General features: G+C 44.9%; 1 protein-coding gene across 5 annotated transcripts in view; it reads right to left on the bottom strand.

Annotated features, from left to right (window-relative positions):
- Positions 1–413: 413 nt before the first annotated feature.
- Positions 414–12,384, bottom strand: part of rprd2a (regulation of nuclear pre-mRNA domain containing 2a) — a 30,656-nt gene continuing 18,685 nt past the window's right edge. For 2 of the 5 annotated variants that reach the window (XM_080013131.1, XM_080013132.1), the window contains exons 8-10: positions 11,027–11,275; positions 9,734–9,919; positions 6,831–9,582 (exon numbers count right to left, since the gene is read on the bottom strand). In XM_080013131.1, coding sequence (XP_079869257.1) covers positions 7,826–9,582; positions 9,734–9,919; positions 11,027–11,275 — 2,192 coding nt within the window. In that variant the 3' untranslated portion in view covers positions 6,831–7,825. Of the gene's footprint in view, positions 482–2,947; positions 4,240–4,357; positions 4,435–6,830; positions 9,583–9,733; positions 9,920–11,026; positions 11,276–12,384 lie in introns of those variants that run through there. The other 3 variants (XR_013844479.1, XR_013844480.1, XM_080013133.1) reach the window with 3 other exon arrangements.

The following is a 12,384-nucleotide window of genomic DNA, read 5'->3' as shown; positions in this document are numbered from 1 at the left end:
GACCTTAAAAGTTTAGGATAATACTCTCCTCAAGACACTATAGCCTACCTATGTTTGTGTGTGTGTATATATATATATATATATATATATATATATATAAACACACATCCACACACACGATACATTCATAGGATTTAGGCTCCAGCTGGCCCCCAATCCAAACTACATCCTTTTTTTTTTTTTTTTTTTCTTTTTTTAAGAAAACCAATAATTGTATGCACAGGATTTAATCCACTGATTCCTAACAGCAAACACAAAACCCCTTTGTTGTATTGTCCTTTGTGGCATATAAAAAAAACCTACAGTTAGACCCTGCGCTGCCTTCACCCAGACGCGTTGACAATGACGGTGATTTAACACCATTTACAACATATGTTTACCAAAAACACACGCACATTTCGTCAAATTCCTACCTGCGGTTCTCCTCCCGGCGACGAATTCACGGATCCGTTGATCTCGTCGTTTCTGGCGGAAATGTTTGCTTTCATAAAACAAAAATGTTAATTACATGCACGTAGAAAAAAAAAAAAAAAATTAAAAAAAAAAAAAAATCTTTGGGAATCCAGTGAAAAGCTGCCTCTACAGAGACGCTCCTCGATCCGGCATGAGCGCGTCTTTCTTTCCCCAGACGCTGTTTGTTTGTTTTCTTCTTTGTTGACAGACGCGTCCCCCCCCCCCCCACACCCCGGCTATTCCTCCCCCCACCCCCACCCCCACGCACACTCAAATAATTAAAAAAAAGAAGAAAAAAAAATCACCCCCCCCAAAAAAAAAAAAAAAAAAAAAAATCTTTAAATTTAAAATAAATCTCAAAATGGGGGAGGAGGAGGGGATGGCGGCGGCGGGGGAGAGCAAGAACAACCCGCTGGGAGGAATGAGGCGCCTCGGGAGGAAAGGACCGTTGTCGCGGTGCGCGGTGTGGGTGCTGGCTCGCCGCTCCGCTCTGCTGTGGAGCTTTGACGTCGTAAGCCGGTGTCTCCCTCCCCGTCCATCAGCTCCATCCCTCCCCTGGGCTCGGGGAGCCGTGATGGCCACCGGCGGGGACCGTCCGCAAAACGTTGCCACGGGGGAAAGCGTGTAAACTACAGGGACGTAAAGGGTGGGGGGGGGGGGGGCCCGGGGCCTATCCGGTTGCCTGGTTAAGAGTTTATTGATAAGTGTGATAACTATATTATGATATCGCTAAAAAAAATCTAAAAATCGGAATCTAAATCCGTTTGTTGGACTCGGTGCACTTCAACGCGCAAGGGTTTTTATCCTGGCGACAGTCGGTGCATTGCATAGAAATACCGTGAAAAATGCGTCGCCGTCAGAAAGAAAGTACAATATATACCTGTATGCAGGGTTACAGGCATGGGCACCGGGGGGGGGGGACAACGCCCCGCCAAAGGCTCCGACCGCACCCCCCCGCGGACGAGAAAGCGATCCCGCTTTGTATCGGTTGAGAGACGGCGGGAAGTGATGCTGCCTTCCGCGGGGGAACTCGGAAAACTCGAATTCGTGCCGTAGTCTCCATGTTGACACGACATCATATCCACAGAGTAGTTCAAAACGACGTTATGTGTTGAAATAAACAATAATCTATGCAAAGGGAATGTTGTCAATGCCCCCCGCCCCCGCCCGGCCAACGTGTGATTATGACAGTCAGCCTTTCTCACTGCGACCCCACCCAAAGCAGTGTAGAACCGGAACCAGAATAAACATACACCATGGATATGGGTATAAAATATAGTTATTTTAGTTGATGGCTTAATATAGCTTCATCATTTTTTTAGGTATGCTGGGCCTATACCCCATATTTCCTATTTCAACACTGCCATGATGCTTTAGAATGAGGCCATGCAACTAATAATATGTTGGTGTACTTTATCGAGAGCAGAACCAACTTAGACTGTGGTTCTCAATGTGAGAGGGGTCTTCCAAGGGATTGCAGGGTGGACCCCGGCGAAGGGATTTGACGGATGAACCTCACCATTTACAAGAATTTGGCACTATTAAATAATGTACAATAACGGATGTTTAATCACGGGCATCCTCCAGATTACAGTATAGTGTGGCTGTTTGCATTAAATCATATCTGACAAAGCTCTTCAGCGACCGGGGTCCCGGAGACCATGCGTTGCAGAATTAGCCCCGTGGCATGATGACGCTCGGCTCGACACACAGGGTAATTCAGTTGAACGCCAAAGGCCGTTAATGGCGCTCGATGCGTGCGAGTCGCTGGCGGTAAAATGCGGACGGCCCCTGACATCAAGGGACTCAAATCCGTCTTTTGTTCTCGGCGGCGCTGGCCGCGGTGCTGAAACGGCGGCGCACGACGATCGAGCGCAGCGACGCAAACGTTCGTGAACCGATGAAAATAAAATGAAAATAAGATTGGAAAAAAAAATAAAACAGAAACAAGACAAATAAGCGGCCGAAACCAACGGGACACACGCCCTTGCTGGAAACGTAGGCACCGGGGCGATGTAAACAATGAGCCCACGTGACACGGCTCGACGCGTTGGAAGAGTCACGATCCGGCCGCGCAGCCAGGGCTCGAACGTCTCCCCAAAAAACGCTGCGTTTTATTCCAACGAACACCGGCTGCTCGCCAAAGCTTCACCCGGTTTATTAATTTTTTTTTTTAAATCATTATTTTCATTTTTTTTATTGATTTTTCTTTCCTCCATTTGGTGAAGGCGCCGTGTGGCTGCCGTCGCTTCATAAACCCTCACACCCCATCGCGCATCCCGACCGAAAGGACTTAGATCATCTCCCACGTACGGATGACAAGCTGATCTGTGTCATGTTCCTCATGTCGTCTCTCTCTCTCTTTTTTTTTTTTTAATAATTCATTCATTTTATTTATTTATATTCCGTTGCAGAATAACTCCAACAACGACATCTGGTGACCGGCGTCCCCAATAATATACAGTATACACCAGTTATTTATTAGTCATTTCTTTAAACTGGGTTAATCTCTAAAGGCAGATCTGTCCAATTATTTTTGATTGAAAACTTGTCTAAGAATCATGCATTTTCCTTGGGTATTTATTATTATTATTATTATTATTTTATTTTTTTATAAAGAAAACATCAACATGTAGACTAGTTTAAGAGTGGGAGAACTGGCTGTAAAGTATCAACATTTATCAATAAAAACAGACACAACAAAAGCATTTGTAATACACCAAAGTCAGTTTTTATTTCACAACAGCATGTGCATCTTTTATATCGCTCGTTGGACTAAATTAAACAAACAAAAAAAAAACACTTTTGGCATTGGAATAGGACAAGTATAATCTGCTATAAGACTGCAGTGTGTTGGTAGTATACTAGTATATTTGTAGAATATGGGTGTATTTGTAGTGTGTTGGTAGTATACTAGTATATTTGTAGTATATGGGTGTATTTGCAGTGTGTTGGTAGTATACTAGTATATTTGTAGTATATGGGGGGATTTGCAGTGTGTTGGTGGTATACTAGTATATTTGTAGTATATGAGTGTATTTGCAGTGTGTTGGTAGTATACTAGTATATTTGTAGTATATGGGGGGATTTGCAGTGTGTTGGTGGTATACTAGTATATTTGTAGTATATGAGTGTATTTGCAGTGTGTGGTAGTATACTAGTATATTTGTAGTATATGAGTGTAGTTGCAGTGTGTGGTAGTATACTAGTATATCTGTAGTAAATGGGTGTATTTGGAGTGTGTTGGTAGTATACTTGTAGTAAATGGGTGTATTTGGAGTGTGTTGGTAGTATACTAGTATATTTGTAGTAAATGGGTGTATTTGGAGTGTGTTGGTAGTATACTTGTAGTAAATGGGTGTATTTGGAGTGTGTTGGTAGTATATTTGTAGTAAATGGGTGTATTTGGAGTGTGTTGGTAGTATACTAGTATATTTGTAGTAAATGGGTGTATTTGGAGTGTGTTGGTAGTATACTTGTAGTAAATGGGTGTATTTGGAGTGTGTTGGTAGTATACTTGTAGTAAATGGGTGTATTTGGAGTGTGTTGGTAGTATACTTGTAGTAAATGGGTGTATTTGGAGTGTGTTGGTAGTATACTTGTAGTAAATGGGTGTATTTGGAGTGTGTTGGTAGTATACTTGTAGTAAATGGGTGTATTTGGAGTGTGGGTGCAGCTCCCAGTACTCACTCGCCGGCGCGCGGTCCCGCTGCTTTTCTCACGCTCGATCACCAACTCGCGCGCGCGTCAAAGCGCAAACGTCACTGAAACGTCTCCACGGATCCCCTGCTTTGCAAAACAAATCCAGTTCTGTAAAAGTGCCTTTAAGCTTCTCCAGGTCAATTCTCGGCAACAACGATTTAAAAAAAAAAAAAAAAAAGACAACCCATCATGATGGTTATACCTGCATGGAGGACGCCCAGCATGGGATGTCGCGTCAGTCTCCAGTCAGGAGCCGGAGGGGGAACATCCGCTTGCCGCCTAGGAAATTAAACGAGAAGTTATTTTGGAATGCAAAATAATTCATATTTGCATGTACGTGTGGACACGCAGCTGGCTCCCCCGCGGGGCGCCGTGTCGACGGGCCTCGCAAGGAAGCGCTCGCACACCGGGGAGGGGGGGGGGGGAGGGGCGTCGGGGCGTCGGAGACGATTCTCCCAAAGAAGCCGACAGTGGCTTCGGCACCACAGCGTGCACTGTTCTGCGATGGCTGTGCGTTGCCATTAAACACGGGAAGCCGATTTTGAAAAGATCTACTGACATCTAGTGGCAAGCTCACCCGAAGAACCCCAACGTGTCTCCTCACCCCACCCACACCACCCACCAGTCAACAGAGGACGTGCAGCTCTGAGTCATTAGTTGAACATGATGATCACGGATGGATTGTTCCTCCATCATAATTACTACAGGAGTAAATGGTTCCATGGGCTCTGTTGAAACTTTTGCTTCTGACTGAAACATAACTGGGTCTCATACATTAAGTACAACAAGCTATGGACTTATCATTTTATGTTTTTACCCGCACTAGAAGGGTTTTCATTAAGGCTCACAACTATAGTGGCTATTTGGGAGTTAAGATTATTCTATGCTCGATCATATCTAGGGATTATTACTATGGATGTAAGTCACGTTTCTCCAAATTTAAAACTATTTATCCAAAGACTGTAACTATTCGTTTTTTGGTAGAATGTAATATATATACACACCCACACACATCTACACACACGCATCCACCCCCCCCCCCCCACCACCCCCACACACACACCCACACACCAAATCTGCATTGACTGGTGTGTGCATGCCTCTCTAGCTGCACCTTGCCAGCTGTAACTGGGATTATGATGTAAATACTCAAAAATTCACCCATCGCTTATCAGTGTTTTTGCACTAGGTTCACTAATGTTATGCCCAAGTATGCCTACTGCAGAGCTCTGCATCAACATAAAACACCGAATGACTCTCTAAACAACAATATATAAACGTTTAATTCGTTTGAGTACCATAGATCAATTTCAAAACGATTCCCCAGGCTTTTAAGAGTTCTAAAGCACTAAACTCCCCGACTCAAAGAATCAATTACGTTTACTAAAGTGAAGCAAAATGCCACAAAACATCCCAGCCGGAGCAAATGGACATTTCGATTTCAACAGCTCTTGCCAGGGCTGTCCCTCAAATCCAATTTTGCTTACGGCAAAAACTATTTGACTATTACAATGTAATGGGCCACTTCTACTCTTGACTTGAAACTTTTGCAGAGCAACACCACAGCTTAAAAAAAAAAAAAAAAAAAAAAAAAAAACACAAAAAAACAAAGGTAATATTCTGCTATGATTTGACAAAACGCCTTCAGACGAGCGCAGAAGGCATCACGGTGCTCTGAGGAAGACACGAAGAGGAGTTTTACCTCCCACTGGCCAAAACCATTGCGAGATATTCCGTCACTAAAAAACTGCATTTGTCTTTTGTCAGTAACAGAAACTCAGCTGGAAGAAGAGGATATAGTCCAGGACCTAAAGCTGAAGGGTGGGTTTGGGATTTTCAACCGATACGCCATTAAAATATTATTTTGCGTGAAACAGATTTGCCCTAATCCTTCCCTTATTTCCAGAGATGACGGCACAATCATCCTATTGTGAATGGCGCAAGATTCAGCGCAGCCCAATGGGGCAAACTATTTAGTCCCAGGAAAACCAGTACAGTGGGAAATGTTGTTCCGAAAAGCAACCAATGCAGCTTATCCAACCCCCCCCCCCCCCCCCCCTAAAAGTAGTTGAACATATCAGGTACTTATCGCATTTAAAGCGGACTCCGATTGTAGAGTGAAAACACGACTGCTTTGAAAGGACATGCGCATCATGACTGAAATCACTAAACAGCTTACCAGGCAACGCTTAATTCAAATACATTTTATTGTGCAGCAATCTAAGAAAATAGTCTGCTTTGGTTAAAAAAAAATGCTTCAGTGGTGTTTTGGTTCAAGTTTAAATGTGATAGCTTGGTCATTGGTAGATACCTACTACACCCTATTCTTTAAGTGCAATGATAATTATACGTTTTATCTTTATTTCAATTTACTTTTAAAATTTCTAAAGAAAAATATACTGGATTAAAAAAAAACATCCCAAGTGAGTATCTCGTTCACTCATCACATAAACCTGGTATCGGTTGAAGGGGAATTGAGAGTTCCAATGTTTTAAGTTGCATGGAAATCGAACAGGATCGCCAGTCCCAATGCTTTCCCTCCCATTTCTAGTGGCGAGAGGCCCTGGTCACCATGAGGTATTCGGACACATTGCACGTTCCCTGTGGTTTTCAAGAGGAGGCGGTGGCGAGGAGGCAGACAAACACAACACAGTTTTTAAGTCAGGTTTTTATTAACGTCAGCACAAGTAGTAAAACGTAGCTGATGATGAACATCTTCGTTCTTCTCCAAAAATGAACCTTTCTTCTTCTTCGTCCATGTTCAACAGTTAAAAAATAAACGTGCTCAATCGATCCATTTCCCTCCATCTGATTTGACGTGTACCACCCCCCTCTAAGTTACCCAGCGGCACCCGAACCCGCCGCTGCACAAATCCGACGCACTAGCAAAGAAAGCATCGGCTAAAAGACACAATATTCGGAAATTATTAGAACAAGCTGCTCGGGTAAATGAACGAGGAGGAGCAGCGGGAATTCTGAAATAATTATTTGCGAGAACATGAAAGTTTTGTTGAGAGAGGTGCAGGTTAACAAAGGGCTATTGTGTTGTTGAACTAGTTAGCGAGGCCTTGGAAACCTTTCACTGAAAAACAAACAGTTAAAGACATTCTAATTACTATATTTCTGTCAACTAGAAAGTATTTTCTTGGGATGATCGAACTGAAAAATAAATATCTTTGTTTAACTGACTGATATTTGAAAGCATGCTCACAAGCATATCATGCGTGGTCTTTGAGCTACATCAAGAGAAGTTCAATTCTAGATTTTAATGAAACGGTTGAGTATGTAACATAACATAATGAATAGTGAATTATAGATATCCACCTTTTATTTCCTTTCATCTTCAGTCTTCAGACGTCAGCGTGGCCATCTTCTCTGAAGCTCTGTTTTCACTTATATCTGCCCGTGGTCTGTCGGTGGAAACTTCCCTTTTCCATATCTTGGGTGGTTTCTTATGGACTCTTATTCTTATATAGACTAGCCGTAGATTCTTCTCCAACTCTTCTCCGTCCCCACTAACCCATCTTCCCATTCATACTTCAGAGCTTTAGTGCAGTCCCACAGTGGGCTGGAGGGTGCCATATTGTGCGACATTATTATTTTAAGAGTCACAATGCTGCCACCATAACATTCACTGTGTGACTTAAAGAGCTCAAAACTACTTGCCAAGTCAGTAGCGTGGGGGAAGGTACGGTCTTTTCGGGGGGAAACCAGGACCACCGGGCCCCCCACCTCTTGGACCTGGCCCTCTTAGCCATGGATTTGGCCCGTGGAATGGAGGGAATGGCGGTCTCGGTCTGGGTCCTCTGGGTCCTCTGGCAAGGTGGTGGTGCAGCGGATGGACAGGCCGGATAGGAGGAGGCCGCGGGCCAGGATGGCGTGGCGGGCCAGCGTGACGCATCATTTCAGGGTGAGGCGGCAGCGCTCTCCTTTGACCCAAGTGTGGAGGAGAGGAGCCGTGCGGGTAGAGGCCATAGGCGGAAACGGGGGGCGTGAGGCCCCCCCGCACCCTCGGGTAGCGGTGCGGCGAGCCGGTGGGCAAGGAGGGCGGATCGGCTGGTGGAAAGTAAGGGTCTTCCTGGTGGCGCAAAGAGTTGTCTTGGTGGAAAGGAGGGTCACGGTATTGAGGGTCTTCCTGGTAGTGACAGAGTTCTTCCTGGTAATGCAGGTCTTCTGCGGGAGGGGGCAACTCCTCGTGGTGATGGTAAGGGTCGTCATGATTATACAGGGGGTCTTCATGATGGAACATGGATTTATGTTGATGGTCATGGACCACCATACCACTCATCACGCTGTCGACCCTGGCCCCAGTAACCCCCACCATCTCTTGGTTATGTCCGGAGTGCTGCTCTTGGGGAACCATCTCCCCAGTTACCACAGAGGAGGGGGCGGCAAAGCCCTCAGGAGGAGGGGGTAACTTGGGGACGGGAGGGAGGCTGCTATTGTAGAACCCAGAGGAAGAGGTGACTCCCTGTTGAGGGGCCATGCCCCGAGGCTCCTGATTTAGATCCCTTTGGTATGGATACAGTGTAGGTGCCTGGTTTCCTGCATCTCCTCCCGGTGCAGCTTCACTGTGGCCCCTGTGGTGCACAGGGCCCGGCTCTGGGTAAGAGCTACCGTACCAACCTCCACTGCCATCACCCTGGAAGCCCTCAACAGTCTGGCTGCCGCTGGCATTGCCTTGGAGCCTCTCTCTGGACAGCGGGCCGGCAGTCTGCTCTACAATCTGCTGGTGGTGGACGACAGGTGTTGTAATCCCAGGACCTGCCGTTTCTGGGGCGCCACGGAGATACGGCTGGTAGCCTTGTCCATTTTGAGGTTCCCCTGTTTTCAAGTGAGAATGATGCGGATGGTTGGGTGCATGCCAGGTCTTGTTCTGGTGGACGTCGAGAGGTGGTCCATCTGTCGCTTTTATAGGCATTTTTACAGCAGACTTCGGTGTCTTTGAAGGGAGTGGACCCACCGCTGGCTTGTCCATGATTTCGTCTTGAGTCGGGGTGCCCCCGCCCTCGTCCCGCACTGGGGTCCCATCCCGCGTATCACTTCCAGCTAATGGACTGAGGTTGTTGCCTCGCGCAGCAGGGTCAGTGAAACCGAGGTTGAAGGCATTGAAGCCTGGATTTCCCTGGAGGAAATTGTGGATTTTAGACTCCAAGCTGTCAGAGGGCACGGACGACTCGGGCTCCGTTGTCAGCTCCATGTCTCTATGGAGAGCCTGGACGAGGGCCGAGGCTTCCGATTGTGGACTTGGACTTCGCTTCACTATGGAGACTGGCTGAGAAGGCACAGGGGGAAGGGAGGAAAGTAGATCGCTCTTGGGTTGTGGAGTTGATGCAAGGGCGGAGGAGGGAGGAATCGGCGGCTTGCCTTTACTGGAGGAGTCTGGCGAGACTTTCCCAACTGGGTTGTTCAGAAGAGAACCGAGGCCTGGTTGAGGAAAACAGAATATAAAGAAAGAGGAATTAGAGGAGACAACAGCTGAGAATAGAAAGAATCAATAACCAGAATCAATATGTCGGATGGGGCATTACAAGTAATTAAAAGAAAAAGACAGAGGGACCGGAATCCTTAATCTTACCCTCAAGGCTATTGCTTTGTCTCTGGGCTTTGGACAGAGCACCGAGGAGGCCCTCGGGAGTCATGTCTACTTGGGACAGGAGGTTGACTAGAGAATTGGAATCTTTGGGAGCCACTGAGGCTGGAGGATTGGTAGGAACTGCAGAGATGGGGGCGACTGGTGTCGGAGGGCTCTCTGCAGCTGGTCCTGAGGAGGGAGACCGACTGGCTTTGTCAATTATCACAACTTATAAGTGAAATCACAAGTGTAAAACTGTAAAAAACAAACAAATAAATAAATAAATAAATAAAATAGTAATGGGATCAATTTTAGTTTTTAAGCTCCCCAAAAGGGTCAATTCTCATTTGATGCCGCTTAGGTGGCAGGGTCGGCCAGTTAGTAATGTGTTTCTCGTTAGTGCATCATTTTGTGTATTAATCCATTTGTCGATCATCTTGTTTATGCCTCAGGTATGAAAATTCTTTCATACTAAAATTCACCTCAGAATTTGGGATTCATAAACACACACACACACACACACACACACACACACACACACACACACACACACACACACACACACACACACACACAAAAAAACAAAAAACAATCTTCAATCGATCATTCTTAAATGACGAGTGCGTGCATATTACCAGCCATTAATTTGTCATACTGCCGATGAGTTTATTAAAAAAAAAAAAAAAAATGTATCACCTTGTTTTATGGAAGGTAATTGTGATAAGGATAGAAGTAAATGTTCACATTGCAAATCGAAAGAGGCTAGAAAGAAAACACTTCAAACTCCATGACACTCATCAGGGTTCTAACCAGTGCACCTGATTTTGGGGAAAAAAAAAAAAAAAAAACGCAACAACCACAACAACAGAGGCACACAGAACAATCTAGGAAAGCAAACAAAATATGCATTTATGTGCGGCTAAGAAGTGTCCTAGTTACACATGTCTCCTCAAATTGGTTCGAATAGGCCTGTTGTTCCACAAATAAAACGATTAAGTGTGACACGGAAGACAAACTGTCATCTTGCACCACTTGCTCTCAGCCAGTTCCTATTCACATTAAAAAAAAAAAAAAAAAAAAAAAAAAAGCAGGAACCAAAGGAAGCATGAAACATTATTTTTCCATGCTGTCACGATGGCTGTAAGGTTATGGACATGAACATTGACCATGCGGGGCTATTATGAGACACCAATGTAGGCTTGCATTCAAGCTTTATTATTAAAAAAAAATATATACAAATAAATAAATCACAAAACAGGCATTCATTGTTATGTCGTAATGGAAGTAACCACTCACCTGTGTTCTTAATGACAGATGTCAAACTGTTGAGGAGTGTGCCAATTTTACTGAGGTCAACGTTAGCCAAGCCGGCCGGCAGGGCCACGGCCGAGGGAGTGGCTTGAGCCACGGCCGAGGGAGTGGCTTTAGCCGCGGCCGAGGGAGTGGCTTGAGCGGCCGGCGAAACCTCTGGTGTTAATGGCGGCTGGAGGCGTTCAGAGACAGAAGCGGCCGCATTTCTGGGGGCGGGCTGCTCAACTTGCTCCACTGCAGAGGAGAAACAGAAAAGACAACTTCATCACAATGATTTCTTCAATTTAGTTGCAGCGTTCTCCTGTGGATGGTGTCGCCCCAACCGTGATGACCTTGAGCGTGACCATGACCTCTAGCAGGAAGAACTGAAACAGCTATAACTTTAAGTTAGTGGCACAGCAATGTGTTGGAATTGTGGCCGCTCCTCCATGCAGAACCACATCAACTGCTTGACATTTGAGGGTCCCTGAGCATTAACTCATTAGCTCACTTCAGTTCCTGTCACACCATCTTACTAGTGTTTAGGTCCGAGTTGTTCTTCCACAGTTCTGACATAGACCCTCTTGTGTGTTTGTATCATCATCTATCATCATTAGCTTCACCTCGTGGGCGGGTGGTCTGAAGATAAATCCTTCCAAAATGAAGCACAATTCACTGTTTATTCAACGCTGGCAAGGCGTCCAGGGGTGTATCCTCTAGAGGTCGCTAGGATTAGGCGGCGATAACCCATGACAGCATTTACGTAAGCCTCAAAAGGCGGCCGGGGCTAAGCGTGTTCTCTAAACTCTGCTCGGAGCTACAGCAGTCGGACTCAGTGGAGCCTGGATAAGGTGGTGGAAGTATGTGCGGGCTCTCGATATTTAAAGGATAAACCCATCAACGGAACGCGGTTCAACGCAGGATCAAAACAGAATGTGACGTTTCTGACAAGAATTACTGATGGAAAATATTTAAACAATATTACAATTTTAAACACATTATTACTAAAAAGGGCGATGCTGCCGATCGATTATGAAACGCATCAACATGTAATTTATTATGTGATTAAAACTGATCTAAAGTACATGACGTGCACGTTCCATTGATACAAAATTGGGTTCCCTTAAAAAACCTTGTAAAAAAAAAAAAAAAACATGCAATTTCAATCAGTTTTTTTTTTTGTTTTATTTTTAATCATGTTCTTTTTTGAAGAGAAACTCGAAAATGTATATGCGTGTACATAAATATGCGTGCACTTTTTTTGCAAGGGTATGTTCAGTCCCACTAATATTATAGCCTATAAAATAATATCAATATACATATAAAATATGTAAGCACCTACTATGTATGGCTGCAGAAAACAA

The sequence above is a fragment of the Zeus faber genome (assembly GCF_960531495.2).
Source record: "Zeus faber genome assembly, chromosome: 1".
Classification (NCBI taxonomy): Eukaryota; Metazoa; Chordata; class Actinopteri; order Zeiformes; family Zeidae; genus Zeus; species Zeus faber.
Note: the sequence above shows the minus strand (reverse complement) of the source record. Positions and strands in the feature narration are given on the sequence as shown.